Source organism: Garra rufa, chromosome 22, assembly GCF_049309525.1.
Source record: "Garra rufa chromosome 22, GarRuf1.0, whole genome shotgun sequence".
Classification (NCBI taxonomy): domain Eukaryota; kingdom Metazoa; phylum Chordata; class Actinopteri; order Cypriniformes; family Cyprinidae; genus Garra; species Garra rufa.
The window spans coordinates 5623713-5644610 of record NC_133382.1 but is presented as its reverse complement, the minus strand read 5'-3'; the positions used below and the strand labels follow the sequence as shown (position 1 = coordinate 5644610).

The 20898-nt window shown below is 37.2% G+C and overlaps 1 protein-coding gene across 4 annotated transcripts in view; it reads left to right on the top strand.

Annotated features, from left to right (window-relative positions):
* shisa6 (shisa family member 6) overlaps positions 1–20898 on the top strand; it is a 75575-nt gene that overhangs the window by 38078 nt on the left and 16599 nt on the right. For 2 of the 4 annotated variants that reach the window (XM_073828579.1, XM_073828578.1), the window contains exon 5: positions 14478–14516. The exons of the other annotated variants lie outside the window; for them this stretch is intronic. In XM_073828579.1, the coding sequence (XP_073684680.1) occupies positions 14478–14516 (39 nt within the window). The remainder of the gene's footprint in view (positions 1–14477; positions 14517–20898) is intronic. 4 annotated transcript variants of the gene reach the window in all.

Here is a 20898-nt window from a genome sequence, read left to right as displayed (position 1 = left end):
GTACAAGAGCAATTATCATTTAATGTAATTACATTAACCTTCTGATGAACGGCTCAAAGCGCGGGATCCTGCCGGCTCGCGGTGCATTGCGATCTCTTTGTCAGCTCGCGAGAAAAATCCTATCTGCGGCGCTGGAGTTTCACCAAGCCAGATTTCTGTAAGAGATACAGCAGTGAAGGCAAGCATGAAAACATTTAATTAAAGCCGGTGAAGTCAGTCACGCATCAGTTATCGGGAGCCCAGGGGAGAGGTGAGCGCTGGATGAGAGCTGCGGCCCGTTTGTCGCTCCTGTTTGAGGCCAGCACATCCACAAAGTTACACAAGAAGTTTCTTCTGGATTGTTTCTGCACTTAAGTTAAAAACAACCATTTATGGGTTGTTTGGCAACCCAGCGCTGGTTAAATATTAGAAAGAACACATGCTGGGTTTAACTCAACTATTGTTGAAAAATTACTATATTGCTGGCTTAAAATTAGAAATCACATACAGAATTACTAGAAGCAACAGAGATGATCAAAGGGTGAACATTTATTAAGCAAGAACACCCATGGATAAAAAATAAGACTTTAAGAGGAGACACTGCATGCAAAAACGCTTTTTTTTTACGCATCTGTCAAGTTTGAGATTTTGGGCTATTTTTCTGTTTTTTTTTTTTTTTTTTCAGACTAGTGGAAAGAAAACATCAAAAAGACACTGTTAAGTGTTTCTTTTATAGCTTTATCTATTTGTGTCAATAGATTTCAATTACGATACATATTTTTTAAATTTTCTCCTACACTGAACCATAAATCTCCACTTCAATAATAGTTACGCACACCAAACTTTAAATTTTTATTCCTGTCTATATCCTGAAGGTTTTTTCAGAATGATTTGTTCATATCATTTGCTTGAATTTGTACATTTTAATCCCCAAGATGTTTTTAAAAATATATTGTTCTCTGTCTGTTATAAAAAAAATTCTGAATTATGAAGTGACAAAATGAAATACTCAAAATTCCCTCTGTAAAAAAACATTTGACTCTAATATGTCAAAAAAAAAAAAAAAAACATTTTAAATTTACTTCATCCAGTGTTTAGATTTAAAAATTTAGATTTTTAGATAAAAAATTTTTTAAACATTTTTTTAAAAAAAATGATTTTTAGATTTAAAAATTTAGATTTTTGTACTAGAAATGTATGCAAATTAGCACATATTTCATTAAATAATGCTTCATTTGCATATTTAAACCTAACATTTTAGAAACCTTGCAATACAAAAAAAATGTTTTTTTTTTTTTTTCAAAATTATCAATGTAATCAATCAACTGGGTAAGTAAGGTGATAACTATTAGTTATGTTTCTTTACCCTATTCACCTGCTGTGTCTCACCTTAATGTAGGAACATATGAATATTTACTTTTGGATTTATTTGGATGAAAAAAACATATTTTACAATACTACATATTTTTAAAGTCATTCAGAGTAAAAAAATGTAACACTTTGGTGCCGATAACCTTGTGGGCAGCACGCCAACATAAAAATGCTGTTGCGCTACCGGTGTCCCGAGTTCAAATCCTGGCTCAAGGATCTTTACTGATCCCACAAGCTCTCTCACCCACTTTGTTTCCTGTCAGCTCTAAACTGTCCTATCATAATTAAGGCCAAAGATAAAACTTCACATTAAATGACCACTGCTGATGCATTTAGCTGACTAACATCTCGTCCCTGTATGATCCACTGTGTAAAATACAATAATTTACAGAACAGTAAAGACTTTATAGATGAAATTAAAAATGCATTACATTACTTTTGTGTTACGTTTTCTCATCTGGCATGGGATTCCTTGTTTTTTTTTTTTTTTTAATATTCTACTTTTAATATATACTACTGAAATATTCTGCTCAAGTAAAAGTATATAAGTAATACAGTCAGTCTGTTTTCTTTTACACAAGCGTGATAAATCTCCAAGCAAACCATGTGAGCTGACGTTGTCTTTAACAGAGTTGAGGAAAATTACTTTTAAAAGTAATGCATTACAATATTGCATTACTGCCTAAACAAGTTACTAATTGCATTCACTTTTTATGGAAAGTTACTTTTTCTCAACTGGCATGGGCTTCCTTGTTTGTTTTTAATATAAAAAACGTTCTATTTTTGGCAAATGTAAAAGCCTTTTCACACTATAAGTGAAATGAATATGCCTTAGGCTGAAGGAAATGTAAATTCAAAAAGCTGACATAAACCTTTAAGCTGTACTTTCTTCTCAATCACAAAAAAGAAAACCAAGAATGTTATGTTTATCTAAAGTCATTTTTGCTTATAAGTATGGTTGAATTGGATCATTGAAAGTCAGCAGCAAAGACATTGGTTAATAAAATGGGATTAAATACATAAAGGATTTTATTTAATTATTGCAGGTTTGCATTTCACTTTTTTTTTTATCTTTTTTGATGAATACTGAATCTGTTTTTGAGGAAGTGAGATGGGTAAATGCATGTTCACATTTAGTCTATATCATCATGTTCACACAGCGCACAACATTGGGACAAGGGAGTCAGTCAGTCGTTTTTTCTTTGAAAAAGTAACTCTAAAGATATTTTCTTGTAAATTTAGTTTGATCTGATTAAGTAACTCCCATTCTTTATTTGTGCCTATGTGAAATTGCAATAATTAATGGATTATATTTTTGTGATCAACTGTTTGACCATTATCATGCAGTCCAATACCAGCAGGAGCTAAATATATTTATGAAATACTGCAATAATAAATCATACACACTTAGCCAACATTATTTTGTGATTTCAACTTATTTTGTGATTAAATAAATGATTTATTCTTAATTTAATGTAACCCTTTTTACTTAATCTTTATAAATTGACTTACTGCAGTAGAGCTTTCTCTCTGTTTCTCTCTGCTGGTTGGTTGAGAGTGAATGTGAGAGTGTTTCTCTGTTAGTGAGCAGCAGGTGGGTTTCTCCTCCACACACATAAACGCTGGTGGGTTTTCAGCATCTATCCTCTCATCTTTTAGCTTGCCCTTTCTCCACATTTGTGTGCTTGTCCAGATGTATTTATTTACCGTGTCTCGAGTGCGGTGCGCGCTATCAGAATGTTATTATCTATCATGCTCCACTCACTGAGTTAGATTGCGCTTTTCAAAACAAATTACCTCCAGTGTCTTGAAGATTAATTTCATAGATTTTCCCAGTCGCTCTTGGCCTTTGAGCTCATTATGATTTATTTGAGGATTTTGCAGTTTTGCTTTTCTCTCCCCCCGTCGCAATGTGTGAAGATAATGCTATTATTTAAGTATCCCACTGTTCAGGTCTTTCCGTAATATCTATTTTGTAAATGTGCCCTCCTCACCAAAAACACTAATTGGTGAATCTTCGTCGGTGCAATGACCTAGATGTCAATACAGTCGCTGACATGCCATTGGTTTCCATGGAGCCTGTATGGATGTTTTCAGGGACGATATTGATTGACATGCTTCCTCTCCATTACCAAGCATGAAAATATAATAAGACGCGCAGAGCCTTAAAATACAGGCAGATTTGCTAAACAGTTGTCGTTTTTGTGTTGAAAAATGCTTCAGTACATCTCATTCACCAACCACCCACTCAACTGTTTCACTTAAAAAGCCTTCACTGCATACACATATTCACTACATATACATGTTTGTTTTGAGTCACAGAAGCAACATTGAAATTGCATTGTTGTCAGATTTTATTGAAATGTCTTGACAAACTGTCTTGAAGTATATGGTGCAACAGTATGTAAATGCACTGAATCCAACCCTGATGACAACCATTGTTAGGTCAAGTCAAGTCACATTTCGATATCGCTTTATATAATACAGGATGTTTCAAAGCAGTGATAAACAATAAAAGAATAATTGAGTCATGCACACAAAATTCAATTTTACTGTAACATGTTTTACATCACATTTGTCAGATTCTGAGACACTGCTTATGATAGATGGGTATTTAAAAAAAAAAGGAGCGGGAGGATTTTTATCATTATAGGGTGGTTGTGTACGCAAACTGCCAACACACATTTAGCTACAAACAACATGTAAAAGTTAATTTTGCATAATAGGAGCTCTTATGGAAACAAATCAGTCTTTCTATCACTAAAAACTGCCGTTACTACGGCTGACATGCATATATCCAGATGCACAGTATGTTTTACAGTATGTGAAAATCCCAATGAAAATCTTCACCAGTTCCAGATCAGTCACTATAAAGCATACTAGACATGCCATCTGCTACTGCCTCTCATTGTGGGCAAGTTTGCGAGTAAAATTTTGATATTTACGTGCAGCAGATTTTGATCGGTTTCGCTGTGGCATTTGTGAACACAATGTCCGTCTGCCAGATACACAGACGTTGTGAGCCTGTTTTCAGTGGCTTCAGAATGCCTCTGTGCGACCATTGTAAGTGTGTTTTAGCCTTGGGGATTGATCGAGACGCAGGACAAATATCAGAGGTGGAGGCTGCATTATCTACATGATGGATCTGAGGGTCCTGCTGTGAGCGGCGCAGCGCTGAAGAACCAAATCAATGTTTGGAATTCAGAAAGACTTTCCATTCATTCTTAAACAGCTCCTTCTGTCTGACTCACATTCTTCATGAATACATTAGAGCCTTTAAAGACTGAAAGCATGTTTATATATTTAACTTTATAAGTCCTAATTACAATTAAACAGTCAAAATGTTGTGCAATTTATTTTTTAATTTCCCTTTCAGACTAGCTGCTCTATTCATGGCTGCTTAAGTCGACAATTTAGCCTTTGCAGCCTGAGTTCCCATTGTTATGCTTTGGCTGTTTTTATTGTTTTCATTATCTAAATTATTGCTTTGACTTGTCTTTCCTCCGCTTCCTCTCCTGCCGGGAGCTTCCTGTCTCATGGTTTTGTCTTACTTTACAGAGGCATTGTCTCTTAGGCTCTTACGTAAGGGTTTGTACAAGCCGTGTGTGTCTGCAGACATGCATGTTGTTTACAAGAACGTAAGGGTGTGTATAAAAGTGTTTTTTTCACGTTTGCTGTTGTCTCAGCAGTTGATAATGTGCTAAAGCCTGTTTCCCAGTGAAGCAGCAGCACCGCTGAACACTTCATTTCCCACAACGTGTAGAATTTAGTCGATTTCTCTTCCCGTCATTCCAATTCAAATCCCACTTTCTGTTCACATTCACACACCCAATTCTTCTGTTCTGTTTTATGGTGGCAAACTCACCCGTCTGTCTGCGACAAGCACAAAACCAAATAGTAGACAAAGAAACTTGCTTTTAGCAGAGCTGTTATAAAGAGATGCAGTACAGAGCAGTAACAAAAACAATCAACTGACAGCAGTCATAAATGAAAATATTTAACCCTGCCTTCTGTTTTGTCTCTTTTGTTCATGAAAAGGCCATCCGAGATGGGAAAATTGCATCTCCTGGTGAATATGTCAAGATTTTAATTTGATTTTCCCCTCTATTATGCAAACAAATTCTTATTCATGAACTCGTCCGTCTCAAGACATGGCATGTCGTGCCTAGATCTTTCATTTGAGCTCAAGACAGACGATAATTAAATTTGTGAGTTTTAGCTCGACCTTTTTTGGGTCAAGTACCATTCGAATTTGGTACATACTCAGTATCACACAAAAAGAAGGATCTTTGATAATGCAGGGGAAATTATGTGTGGAAATGTGTCTGGTGGTTTTGCACCGTGACTGAGAGTTTTGCATGGCAACAGCTCTCTGATCAGAGCAAATGAGAGACATTAGAAGGTTTTCCAGACCCTTAAGCAAAGACACGCTTGCATTAGAGTGCCTTTTATTTGGGTGGCTCTCATATTTCAATGACATGCTCATCTCTTAACTGATGATGTTTTTGGAGAGGTCAGATATGTGATTATTCATTTGTCATGAGGTTTTCTGATCGTGACTTGCCTTGAACAGCAGTTTAGTGAAGTCAAGCAGGTATAAATCAGCAGAGGAATGACTTTCATGATCTGTAGTTTCATTTCATCCCGCCTCCCACGGCACTTTTCCCTTTTATAATGAGCTTGTCAACAAGCGAAAGGCTGTGATTCCTGGAATTAAAACCACCTTTGTACATTTGATCATGCTAAATGCGTGAAAGAAAATTCAACATCTCATGTTACGCTAAGCTTATTTCTCTTATACGTTCTTCTCTGCTTCCCGTCTTCTCTAAAGTACCTTATCTAGCAAAAAGAACTGTGTATGTATTAGACATATTAGACATAGTTCATGTTAATACCATAGCATTTGTTGTAATGCATTGAAGTACCATGTAAATATTATGGTTTATGACTATGATAATCATTGAGTTCTTTGACATTACAGTACATTTAGTTCCATGGTTCTTATTTTAAATTACTACAATATTATCTTATTATATTCTACCATTAAAATCTAATATTGACATTACATACCATGGCATATTATCTAAAACTGTCACTGTACAAAGTATAAAATTATGGAATCAGGTATTATGACATGGTATGTATATTGTAGTCAAGGGCACTTTAAAGAATCATGCTACCATTGTAAAAAAAATAATGAATGATTAAATATAACAGGGTTCAAGCGTTTTGAGGCATTTAAGAACATATGAACAAATACATTATTTAGAAAGTTTGTAACCACCTAAATCAGTGATTTAAAAAAACATTTTTGGCAAATCCAAATAATTTAGCATAGAAACATTATGTTGTTTAGTGGTTATGACTGTTATAGCGCCAGCTGTGGTCCGATCACCTTAAAACTTTGCATGCTTGTTTAGAATCAACTGTTGCATGTGCTCACCAGGTTTCGTTAAGTTTTGAGTTTTCCTTCAGGCTTTATGGTATATCGGCTAAAGGGGACTGGCCCCTTTTCTAAACAACTCTGTTATAGCTTTCCAAAGGGTACATTTCAATATTTCTTTCGATAATTACTGACCTAGAGAGTCCAGAAAATTGTACTGCAGTGTTGTTGTTTTTTTCCAGATTAGTTTCCAGACTTGTTGGCAAAAGTAGTTTTTTTTTTACATCTTCTCAATCATTTAGCAAACTATTTGACTGGCTTGTGGTTCTACAGAGAAAGTTGTCCAGAAGGAGGAGTTCTTATGATATGATACGAATAATGGGTGTCTGTGCGAAAAACTGCACAATGTACAATCGTTTACGCCCTTGAAAAATTGTGATATCACCCCCCAGTGGTCATGTACTGTCCTCCCTTCATGTTTAACTATTTTGAAGTTTGACCACAAGTTAAACTCCATCCATTATAAAGTTGAGAAGTGCAAGTTTTAAGTCACTTTATTGCCACTTGGATGAACTCTACAATGGACCAGAGTGAAACTAAAGGAAAAATCCAAATCTCTAATTAGACTCATAACTAAAACATGTTTAACTAAAATAAAGTATAATATACGTTACCAAAATGCTGTTAACTTTACATGCATTTGCATGTTAAATTCAATTTCTATGCATCTACAAGAATATTTACAATTTGCATTGAAAAAAGGCTTAAGAAAGCATGCTATGTATATAAATGACAACATCGTATCTACTTTACACAGTAATATCGAAAATATATATCACCCAAATAAAACAGAGAATGAAACTTACAGCTATTGCTCCTCAAAACTCTTTAAAGCAAGGATTGATGAGGATTACCCAAAAAAAACACCCCATCTGACAGACATATATCATCCATGCGTTCAGCTGCTCACTTCCTGATTTTTCCGTCATCTGCAGTTTCTTAAAGAGTCCACTAGATTGCAGTTCCCCTACAAATTAACTAAAGTACTATTAAACAGGGCACAGAACAGGTCGATTTATTTCAAATTTCTCACAGACCGTTAGGGCTATGAGTAAAACAGGCCCACCAAAATTTCATTCCAATCGGCTTCTATTAACCTTGTCTAATAGGTGCTCAAACTTCATCATCCAATGGCTGCCATGTTTTTTTTTTGTTTTTTTTTTATATGCAAATGTCCTTATAGACTTGTGGCACTTTGGACCAAGAGCATGCACAGTGATTTTCAAATGGTTGTGTAGTTATAGCCATTCTTATAGCACCATCAAGTGGCCAAGCCCCACATCTTTTACCCCACGAGCTCAGATTGAGCTTTTACATACGTGTTCTAAGTTTGGCGAGGATATCTCATTCTATTCAGGAGTTATAGGCTTTTTACTAAAAGTGGTCCCGCCCCTTTCAAATGGTTTGGTGTCCCTTTGCGATGGTGAGCCAAAAGTTTAACTTGGCATGTGTTTTTCCAGCGTGAGCCAAGGATTCCAACGACATAAGACACATTTAGGAGTTATGAGCGATTTCGTACTTTTGATCGCTGTAGTGCTCCCCGTCAGGCAGTTTGAGTACTACCATCAGCAGTGTGGGTACTACCATCCTTCCAAGTTTCAACTTTCTACGACTTATGGTTTGGTCTGCATGATCAGTTTTACGTTGACATTGCTGATCCTTGGCCATTCCAGCAATAACAATGGGGTTTCAGCACTACACACATAAACCCCTAATAATAACTGCTGTTTTTTGCAAGATAGTTTTTATTGTAATAATGTATATCTTTTTTTAAGATTAAATTTAAGAGCACATTTTTGGAATAAAATTTGCTGGAGTTTGAGCAACTAGGGAAGACAAAAAAAGTCTTAATTTTGAAAAATTGTTTTGTTCCTTATTCATAAAGATTGTCTTCTATCATCATAGATTTTCATTTAGAACACACAGAATAATGATATCAGTTTTCTGGTAGTGGCTAAAGTGTGTCATGCGTGTTTCTTTCAGTTGAGCTTCAGATTGTCACACTTTGCTGTCAAGATTTACTTTCCCTTGACATGCAAATATTCATTACAAAGGAAAACATTTCTGCAAACAAAATCTACATAGTTAATACATAGATCTGCACAAATATGCCACATTAAACCGTCAGTGTTTATTAAGCAGAAGGATCAAGCAGGATTCACTCTGACTACAGTGAATCATCACAACCCTGAACCTATTGAAATTTCTGCAGGCCGGAGCACTGACTCTCTCTGCTGTCTGGAAACGTGCTGCGCAAACTGCCTCTAGTTCTCTAGTGAAGTCAAATACTAGCTTATCTGACAAATAAATAACCAAAAATGAACAAAAAATGTTAACGTTAATGTATCACGCGGACAGATATAAGCGAATCAGAGAGCGGGACCCTGTCGTACAGTACGTACAGCTTCTCCTCTGTTCCACAGTTACAGGCACATAGAGATTTGATTTGTTAATATGTTAATGGAAGTGAGCCTCTGTGCTCGGGAACAAAAGGCCCCTCTGAAGTAAGCTGCTGCCCGAGATGTTTAATTAATGTGAGTTATTACTCCACCCAAATGCTTATCACAGCAAGTGTTGATTTTAGATGCTTAGGACGGTGATGCAGAGACAAAGAAAGCCCGTAAATAACAAGCTGTATTTTTTGTAACTGACTGCAGTGAGACTGGCTTGGCTTTGGTTACTGATGCGTTCGTTCACAGCAGCGCAGTGGTGGGAATACTCACACTGACGGTTACGCTGTGCTTCTTCTGTGTTTCCATCCTCAGAGCCAGTGATATCTTAAAATGATTTATTTGTGCAGGTTTTTCTTTGACTTAATGGTCATAAAGTCCCTCCATTTGGATACAGTGTCAGTGTTTTTATGTTGATGCATATTACTCTTAAACATTTTTGTCCTTCAGGTTACATAGGCATTTTACATCAACAGATTTTCTTGTGTGACTGTCTAAGGAAAAAACGACATTTGTAGGGTCAAATGTGGACTTTCTAAGCATTTCTCAGCATACGGACTCAGAAATGTTTCATTCAAAAACTGGAAAACATCAAAGCATGTTAAAATTGTGATTATCGGGTCTGGTAAGTTCATGAAAAATAATAATATTGAAACTTTGATCAACTTGTGAAGGAGGATTCTGTTACTTTATCCAAGGATACACGTACAATTGTTAAAAATAAATAGATGAAGAACAAAACATTTGAACTAAGGTTTGACCTCATTGATTCCATTCGAAATACAGCATGCTGTGACCTGTTCATATGAAAAGCAAATAACCCTTGCAGTGCTCTTGTAGAACTGTTTACTCTTGGTCACAATCTAAATGAAAATCTCTGTGAACATCGACTGCTGTCATTGAGAAAGAATGAGTCTGCTGGGCAGTTGGAGCGACTCTGTTCTGTCAGCACCTCAGTGACATGTTTGTGAAGCTCGTCTCTTTGGCGGTCTGCTTCTCTATATCAGTGCCAGCCTGACTGTGACTGTTACTGACAGTGTCTTAATCCAGTCCGTTACTGACAACTGTTACTGACAATGTCTGAATCCAGTCCGATATTTACAGAGTCTGTTACTGAGTCTGTTACTGATAGCGTATGTATCTGGTCCGATACTGGCAATGTCTGAATCCAGTTTGCTACTGACATTGTCTGAATCTAGTACGATATTGACAGCATCTGTTACTGAGTTTGTTGCTGAGAGTTTCTGAATCCAGTCCAATACTGACAGTGTCTGAAATCAGTGTTACTGACAGCATCTGATACTGACAGTGACTCAATCCAGTCTGTTACAGCATATGAATGCAGTTTGTTACTGACAGCATCTGAATTCACTCTGATACTGATAGCATCTGAATTTGCATTTACATTACATTTACATTTAGACATTTAGCAGTCGCTTTTATCCAAAGCGACTTACAAAAGAGGACAGTGAAAGCAATCAAAATCAACAAAAGAGCAATAACATGCAAGTGCTATGACAAGTCTCATTTAGCCTAACATAATACACGTAGCATTTTTTTTATTATATAATAAATAAAAAGAAAAAAAGATTGAATAAAAAAGAAAAAGCAAGCTAGTGTTTTTTAGATCGTTACTGACAGTGTCTGAATCCAGTCTGTTACTAACAGCATCTGATAATGACAGTGTCTGTTACATCACATGAATGCAGTCCATTACTGACAGCATCTGAATCCACTCTGATACTGATACTATCTGGACCCAGTCCGTTACTGATAGTGTCTGAATCCAGTCTGTTATTGACAGTGTCTGTTACTGAAAGCTTCTGAATCCAGTCTGTTTGTGACAGTGTCTGAATCCAGTCCGTTACTGACAGTGTTTGAATCCAGTCCGTTACTGACTATGTCTGAATCCAGTCCATTGCTGAAAGTGTCTGAATCCAGTTTGTTACTGACAGCGTCTGAATCCAGTCTGTTACTGACAGTGTCTGAATCCAATCTGTTACTGATAGCATCTGAATCCAGTCCTTTACTGACAGCGTTTGAATCCAGTCCATTACTGACTATGTCTGAACCCAGTCCATTGCTGAAAGTGTCTGAATCCAGTTTGTTACTGGCAGCATCTGAATCCAGTCTGTTACTGACAGCGTTTGAATCCAGTCCGTTACTGACTATGTCTGAACCCAGTCCATTGCTGAAAGTGTCTGAATCTAGTTTGTTACTGACAGCGTCTGAATCCAGTCTGTTACTGACAGTGTCTGAATCCAATCTGTTACTGATAGCATCTGAATCTAGTCCGTTACTGACAGTGTTTGAATCCAGTCCATTGCTGAAAGTGTCTGAATCCAATTTGTTACTGCCAGTGTCTGAATCCAGTCCATTGCTGAAAGTGTCTGAATCCAATTTGTTACTGACAGCGTCTGAATCCAGTCCATTGCTGAAAGTGTCTGAATCCAATTTGTTACTGCCAGTGTCTGAATCCAGTCCATTGCTGACAGCGTCTGAATCCAGTTTGTTACTAACAGTGTCTGAATCCAGTCCATTGCTGACAGCGTCTGAATCCAGTTTGTTACTGTCAGTGTCTGAATCCAGTCTGTTACTGAGTGTCTGAATCCAATCTGTTACTGATAGCATCTGAATCCAGTCCGTTACTGACAGCGTTTGAATCCAGTCCGTTACTGACTTTGTCTGAATCCAGTCAATTGCTGAAAGAGTCTGAATCCAGTTTGTTACTAAAAGCGTCTGAATCCAGTCTGTTACTAACTGTGTCTAAATCCAGTCTGTTACTGACAGTGTCTGATACTGACAGCATCTGAATCCAGTCTGTTACAGTGTCCAAATGCAGTCCGTTATTGATAGCATCTGAATCCACTTACATTCTGACAGCTTCTAAATGCAGTCTGTTACTGACAGTATCTGAATCCAGTCCGTTACTGACAGCGTCTGAATCCAGTCTGTTACTGAACGTTTCTGAATCCAGTCTGATACTGACAGTACAGTGTTTGAATTCAGTGTTACTGACAGCATCTGATACCTACAGTGACTGAATCCAGTCTGTTACAGCATATGAATGCAGTCCATTACTGACAGCCTTTGAATCCATTCTGTTACTGAAAGTGTCTGAATCCAGTCTGTTACTGACAGCATCTGAATTCAGTTTGTTACTGACAGTGTCTGATACTGACAGCATCTGAATCCAGTCTGTTACAGTGTCCAAATGCAGTCCGTTATTGATAGCATCTGAATCCACTTACATTCTGACAGCTTCTAAATGCAGTCTGTTACTGACTGTATCTGAATCCAGTCTGTTACTGACAGCATCTGAATCCACTTACATTCTGACAGCTTTTAAATGCAGTCTGTTACTGACAGTATCTGAATTCACTCCGTTAATGACAGCGTCTGAATCCAGTCCATTACTGAGTCCAGTCTGTTTGCTGTTGTACCAGAGATGCATCCTAGTCACTATTACAAACGCATACATAAAATACACTTCATATTCATTGAACATTTATTTGACTGCACTGACATTACTGAATAAGAACAAAACTTAAGATGAATTAAGATGGATTATGGTACATTTGTCTTCTGTCGTGGTGCTTTACAGATGAATTACATCTATTGCAATTGCAATATTGACACTATAGTGTTGAACTGAATTGAATCAACAATGAACTGACTTTTGTCATTTGGAACAGTCTCTATAGTTCAGTTTCTACAAATGATTTCCTGTTCCTGTTTCACTGTAAAGCTGCTTTGACAAAATCTGTATTGTGTAAAACGCTATAGAAATTAAGATGACTAAGTCCAGCTCACATTTCCCCATTGTTTCCCATTATACACCATATTTGGATTGCTGAAATCATTAAGTATTTTTGTGCAGAATGAAAAAAAAGCATGAAAAGTGGTTTGAAAATGGCTGTTTCCATTCTTATGTTGAATAAAAGGTGGATTAAAGGTGTTTAGTATCTTGTCCATTTTATACAGCTCCATTAATAAAAATTAATAAGGCCCAAAAATTATATGTAAGCAATTAAATCTGCAGAGTTTGTCATCAATAATTATTGCGCTTACATGGCTTAGTAGTTCCGTCAGTGACAGATTGTACTTTTACACCTAACAGAGCATCAAACTCATCTACATGACAAAAACACAAAAAAAATATGTTTTTATCACTTTCTTTGCCCTCAGTGACAATGAATCCTTTGAGTTTCTCTTGCATTATTCCCTGTATTAACCTAGTATGCAATAAAGTTCAGTCATAGTGGCTGTCAGACTGTGCCGTGGCCGACGGTACCGAGGTGAAAAATGCTGATATGTAATCAATAATCATGGATCAAAGCACTACACCTCCATTAGCCTGTGGTCAGAGTGCATTACTGTTTGCTACTTCATAGCATCTTTTCATCTCCTTCCTGGTGGTGCTTCTCTCTCATTATTAATCACTAGAAGGGATGGAGTTAGTCGAGCTCAAAGCTCTGAAAGAACGCAAAAGGTCTTTAGAGAGATCGTATTTGATATATAATCAGTTATAGCTATTCTATGTACGGCTGGGCGGATGTGGATAACAGAATGTAACGGGCGTTGCGACTGCAACTCAGAAATTGAATTTTTCTGCCACCTCAGATGTGATGCGTCTCACAGTGAATGCTGAAGTCAACTATTATCCTGCCACGAGCAGATTACAGGCCTCTCAGAAATGGGAACTGTACAAAGAGAAGGTGAACAATACTGAAATATTTTTGAGGAAAGGTGGGAGGCTTCACTCATCAATGACCCGCTTTGTGTGTGTCGGTTTTTGGGTGAAAATGTGCATCCAGAGCGTGAAAAGCCAATGATGTTTGTTATAGGAATGCACAGTTATTTTTGTGTTTTCCCCCCAAAGTTATTCAAATGCTCACAGCAATAATTGCAGCGTATTTGAAACGCATTCATCCGAGTGACGCATTTCTTTCAGTTCCATTCTCGTTTGCAAAACGGCACGATGATTCACTCCATCCTAATTAATTTTGTCTAAAGCCATTGTTTGCCAAGCGGAAGGAGAACTTGGACACAAACGATATATATATATATATATATATATATATATATATATATATATATATTTTTTTTTTTTTTTTTTTTTTTTTTTTTTTGTGATTAAGCTAGCCTCCCTGTGCTTTGCTGGAAATGATGCTGGTGTGAAAGGTTGTTTGATGTGTTGACTCACCTTGACTCTGCCTGGTTGTGTCTTCCAGGGGAGAAGCACTGGCCGGTTCGGTCTCAGAGTCATCATGGTAGGAACGCTGCTTCTGTGTAGTTGAGTGTGTTTCTTCCCTTGGCCTCTGCCTCTGCCTCTGCCCTGTGTCTGTGTTTGTGGTGGATGTGTAAGTCTGTGTAACCTCACTCCTCACCATGTAGCTCTGATTAGATCATTCTCTGCTTAATCTGCACCCCTGTAGTGTCTTTTGTTCCTCTGGATTCTCTGTCCCTCCATTGCTTCGGATTCAGAGTGCCTTCGACAGACAGAGGAGCACACATGCTAGCGCAGGGATAAAGACAGTTTTGAATGATGTTACTTCTTATTAATTAAAGAAGACATCAGAAAAATCTGTGCTTATCTCTGTGGGCGACGTGATGATGCTCCTCGCAAGAAGATCTTCTGCCGGCGTCCTCCATCCTGGTATGTGCAAGCCGAAGAGTCTTTTTTTTTTTTTCATGTTTATACATGTTTTCTTTTTGTTGTTTTTCTTGTGAGTTGAACTGTCATTATTACATTTATGAGAAGTGAATGAATAAAAAGCAAAATAAAACACATTCGAAATGCTCTGCAGGTACATTCAGTGCTTTGACGTCCTGTTTAGTATGGAACGGACGTGTCTGGGTCAATGTCCATGAAATTGCTGAAACGTCTGTGATATTGCTAAATGATCCAGCACAGAGCTTTTCCATCTTATCCCGAGAGAGAAGCTGTATAGTCACTCAATCAGTATGTGTTTGTCAGTGCAGCACAGCTTTTAAAGCAAATACAAAAGCTTTATTCACCCATCAACCTTCTGCTTCAAGAGCCAAAGGTTACTGTGTCTCGAAATCCACAAGTTAATGATAAGAAAAAAACTCACAGGTAAAGAAGATACACTGCAAAAAACGTATTTTTGTCTTGTTTTCTAGTACAAAAATCTAAAGATTCTTAAATTGAGATGCATTTACTTGAGTAGCAAAGGATTGGTTCACTTCCCCAATGTTATCCAAGATGTTCATGTCTTTCTTTCTTCAGCCAAAAAAAATTAAGGTGTTTGAGGAACACATTCCAGGATTTTTCTCCATATAGTGGACTTCAATGGGAACTAAGAGGTTGAAGGTCCAAATTCAGAGGTGTCAAGTAACGAAGTACAAATACTTCGTTACCTTACTTAAGTAGAAATTTTGAGTATCTATACTTTACTGGAGTAATTATTTTTCAGACGACTTTTTACTTCTACTCCTTACATTTTCACGCAATTATCTGTACTTTCTACTCCTTACATTTTAAAAATAGACTCGTTACTCCTATTTCTTTTCGGCTAGTTTTCATTCATGTCATCGTTCAAAAAAAAAAAAAAACTATCCAGATAAATTGCGCCATCCACATAGAGTGAATTTGGTTGTGGTTGGATGAGAAGTATAAACATATACCATTCCGACACCCTATTGGTTTGTACATGATCCATCACACCTGCACGTGACATGACACAAATCACGTCACACTCCTGGCCATCGGGATGAACCGGGACATTCCCGGTGGGCCGGTGGAGTAGTGGGCCGATCGCCGAAGAGAGGCAGACCTCCCGCACATTATGCGCTATTTTAAATGACATTCGAAACTGCAAATAGTCCAAAAGTGTGACGTGGCGGAATCAGTCACCCGCACAGCGCGATGCAAAGTGATAAATAGCGCTAGTTCAAGTTGCTTGACGCATTTAGATTTAACACAGAATTGTGTTTGGCAGTTTTGTGATATGAGAACATCAGAACAGGTTCTGTAGGTTCTGCTGGGCTGCTGAAAACAGCTGCATGAGGAGGTAAAGTGATAAACGTCAATACATAATTACTGTCATTTTTTTATTAAACATTTCATAGTTTATTATTATGAAGTATTAAAAAAACATAACCATTGTAATTTATTCTTGTGACGACATCTTACTAATACTAGTCAGTTAATATCTGGATTTTAAGCAATAATTTCTTTCTTTTTAAATATTAAGTTGTAATTCATTTTAATTGGAGTAAAATGTTAATTCAGTAAGAGCCTGATTAAAGATAAATATCAGTGCCTTATATAAATGAGGTGTTTACTATACATATTAAAGTTCTTAAAGGGACAGTTCACCCAAAAATAAAAATTTTCATTATTTACTCAACATCATGTAATTTCAATCCTGTATGAACTTCTTTCTTCTGTGGAACATAAAGGAAGATACTTTGAGAAATTCAAAAATTGTGTCTATAGAGTAGAAATCAAGGGTAAACAAATATGTTTGGTTACATTCTACAAAAGTAAGTAATTTTTACAGAATTTCTTAGCAATAAAAGTCCTGCATTCTAGCTGAAAATCAATGCTTTACTGCATGCATTTTTATATGACAAAAATGCATTATTAATTTTATTAATTATTAATAAAAGTCGCATTTGAATTCAGTATCTAACATTATTTGATTCTGTCCTGTTTTATTCATTCATTTATTTACTTTAAATAAAGGCCCTGCACTCCAGCAAGGATTTAGCCAGTGTTCGGGTCATTACTCAAAAAAGATGATTTCTTACAAGTTATTATTTCTCGACTACTTGCTTATTTATCAAACGGGTGCTTTCTCTTCATCCTCTGCAAATGAAGCTATAGTAGGTAGTTTGATAGAAAGACGTTTGAATAAATAATAGTTTGCGATTGACAACGCGATTGACAATGTTGCGATAACAATACTTATAGGCAGCAACTAATCATCATATCTTCCGCTCCATGAAACACGTTAATGCTCAGTAGCATTTAATGTAATGTAATTTCATTTAATGTAGCCTATTTGCATTGTAATAAAATGCGTTTATTTTCGATGGGCAAATATGCAGCTAAAACAAGTAGCCTAGTGCATTCCAAATTTTTCAACATTAACATTTTAATATAACATAGTCACTATGGCCTTTAGAAATGTTTTTTGGGGAGGTGGGGTAGTGCACAATAGGCCCCTGTGGTGCGGCCTAAGCTTTGGTCCTTAATGGCATTTTTTCCCCTTACATTACTTTTACTTTTTTACTTTAAGTAGTTTTGAAACCAGTACTTTTATACTTTTACTTGAGTAAAAAGCTTGAGTTGATACTTCAACTTCTACAAAAGTCTTTTTAAATCTTAGTATCTATACTTCTACTTGAGTAATGAATGTGAATACTTTTGACACCACTGTCCAAATTGCAGTTTCAATGCAGCTTTAAAGGGCTCTACAGCCAAAGAATAATGGTCTTATCTAGCACAACGATTAAAAATAAATAAATAAATTGTATACTTTTTGACCACAAATGCTTGTCTTGCACTAACTCTACAAAGCGCCTCTGTGACTTAATGCATAACGTAATCACGTTGGAAAGGTCACGTATGGTAAGTTCTTTGTGTATTTCACTTTAAACAGGTGGGGACGAAAAACTAATATTCTCAGTTTTTTTCTCATTTTCTCCTCCAACTTTAAAAACGTCTAACATTGTTGCTTTACCTTTTTTTGTAAAAGGTGTTTGACTTTCTGTGCATGTTCAATTGGTAACACTGGGTTAGTATATCTGACCTTTTCCAACGTGGCTACATAATGTGTGAAGTCGAGCTATTGCAAGATGAGTATTTGTGTTTAAAAAGTATATACACTTTAATTTTTTTTAGAAAATGACTGATCATTTTGCTAGAAAAGACACTTATTCCTCAGCTCGTGTAGAGCCCTTTGAAACTGCATTAAAACTACAATTTGGACCTTCAACCCATTGGTTCCCATTGAAGTCTACTATACGGAAAAATATCCTGGAATGTTTTCTTTTCGACTGAAGAAAGAAAGACATAAATGTCTTGGATGACATGGGGGTGAGTAAATTATCAGGGAAGTTTAATTCTGGAGTGAACTAGTGAAATATCCTTTAGGATATTTAATGTTGTTTTCTGAAAAATGTATCTAAATGTATTGCATAAAACAAAATTTTAAGATTTAATTTTTCTAAAAATATGTCTTGATTTTAAGAATGTTTAGATATTTGTACAGGAAAACAACACAAAAACACTGAGGAAGAACAGTGTCTTACGGTTGAACTCGATTGCAGCTCAGTTACAGCATTATTTATTGCAGGACGGGTCAAACTGTGCGCTTCAGTGGGGAATTGCATTTTCATACATGTAGGACTACTATGACATTTCACAATTAAATGTTAACCGTTTTTGTCAGTGGTTAAATGCCAGACCCCAGTGGCTTTCCGGCTCCGCGTTTGTCAGAAACAGGAGAAGGGCAAGCGAATTGAATTCAAACTGTCAGCAAGGACCGTCGGGCCGGACCTCGTCCCTCGCAAGACTATATCATTAGAGCCCTGTTTCTAAAGCAAAGTGTCATAGCTGTGCATTTTGAACAGGTGCATAAACACGACCAACTCCTAGAAGGAAATGTGACGCTCTCGTACTCGCCCTCCCTCCTACTCGTGTCTCAATCCCTTCCGGCCCCTCATTAGTCTGAGCAGCGTCACCTCTGGAGAGCGGCAGGCTCGAGTGGGCTTTCCAGACTATACGCCACGTTCTTATCAGGGACGATCGGGTTTTCTGTCATACGAAGCCAGATATTTTAACAAAGGAACTCAAGCAGATGTACTTGGCTGTGCTATAAGATGTGTGCGGCATGCCGAAAGCTTACTGACCTAAGATTTTGGCACGATGTATTCATCAAGGAGGCAGAAGCGTGTTGTTAATTCTCGTCAATGCAGGGCTGGACCGGATGAGACAGAAGGGAACGAGCACTAGAGGCTACACAGCTGTTCATGCAAATGTTCTCGCATGACCTTGTTTACTTGCTACTTCTTGTTTTTTGCAATACATTTTTGATTTGATTTGAACTTCATTTCCACAATCAGAGGAAATGCTAATCATGCCGTCATCATAAATTAACTTTTAACTTGTTTTTGATTCCAGGTATCAGCTGTATTGGGATAATTTAATATCACGTCTCATGAGATGTATTCTATTACTCCTGTAATTGTTCCGGTGATTAAGCTTGTTTATTGTGTGATTTATTATGAAGCACACCGACTTCTTGTGAGCTACTTTTGCGCTAATCCTGGACTGTGTGGCAATGCTGTCAAATGAAACGCGCCCACAAAGATCTCATGTAAATGCGATGACAAACAGCTACCCCTTCTGATGATGTCAACGCATTTCATTCTCTGGAGGAAAAGCAAGAGAAATGTCAAACGACTGAATCATTGCATGGCCATCTGGACATTACTATTCAAACTGGAACGAGTGTTGTTGTCAGGTTATATTAGATGTGAAACAGGAGTATGTGCAAAGTGACGATTCATCAGCTGTAGGCTCTGGCGCCGCTATGGTTTCGCTTTCAAAAGGCCAAATCAACAACATTTGTGGCGTCTGATTCATACAAAGTAAATTTCAGCGCAAACCGGGGTGGATATTAAAAATGATACACAGTTTATGACTTCTAAAAGCGAGCACGCTGCGGTTAATGTCAGCGAGTCGCTCCAAACTTCTCAAGATGACAATAATTCTCCATGCGTTCTCTGAAATCATCAGCTTTTAAGCTATTAAAGGTATTATGTGTTCTTTTATGCTGTCATAAACCAAACAAAACAAACATTACAACCTGCTGTCTGGTTCAGAAACAAACAGCATATGCTGGTTAGGTAGGTTTTGATGCTGGGATGCTGGTTTAAGCTGGTCCTTTGTGCTGGTCCTTGACCAGCAACATGACCAGCTAAGGACCAGCATAAACCAGCAAAGGACCATCTTAAAGGGATAGTTCAGCCAGAAATGAAAATTTTAAGTTTATCTGCTTACCCCCAAGGCATCCAAGATGTAGGTGACTTTGTTTCTTCAGCAGAACACAAACGAAGATTTTTAACTCAAACCGTTGCAGTCTGTTAGTCATATAATGGCAGTGGATGGGCACCAAACCTTTGAAAGTAAAAAAAAAAACATGCACAGACAAATCCAAAACACCCTGCGGCTCGTGACGATACATTGATGTCCTAAGACACAAAAAGATTGATATTTGCGAAACTGAACAGTATTTATATCATTTTTTACCTCTGATATGTCCAACTGTTCTGGTGCCCATCCACTGCCATTATATGACTAACAGACTCCAACGGTTTGAGTTAAAAATCTTTGTTTGTGTTCTACTGAAGAAACAAAGTCACCTACATCTTGGATGCCCTGGGGGTAAGCAGATAAACATCAATTTTTCATTTTTGGGTGAACTATCCCTTTAAACCAGCATCCCAGCATCAAAACCTACCTAACCAGCATATGCTGGTTTTTCAACAGGGACCTCAGTAAAAGTACCGGAATAAAAGTTTCACCTAATTGAGTTCGATATCAGTGACGACCTCAGACGGCGTTACGCAGACTTTCCTTGAGCTGGTGAAGCTCTTCATTAACCTCAAGACGCATTA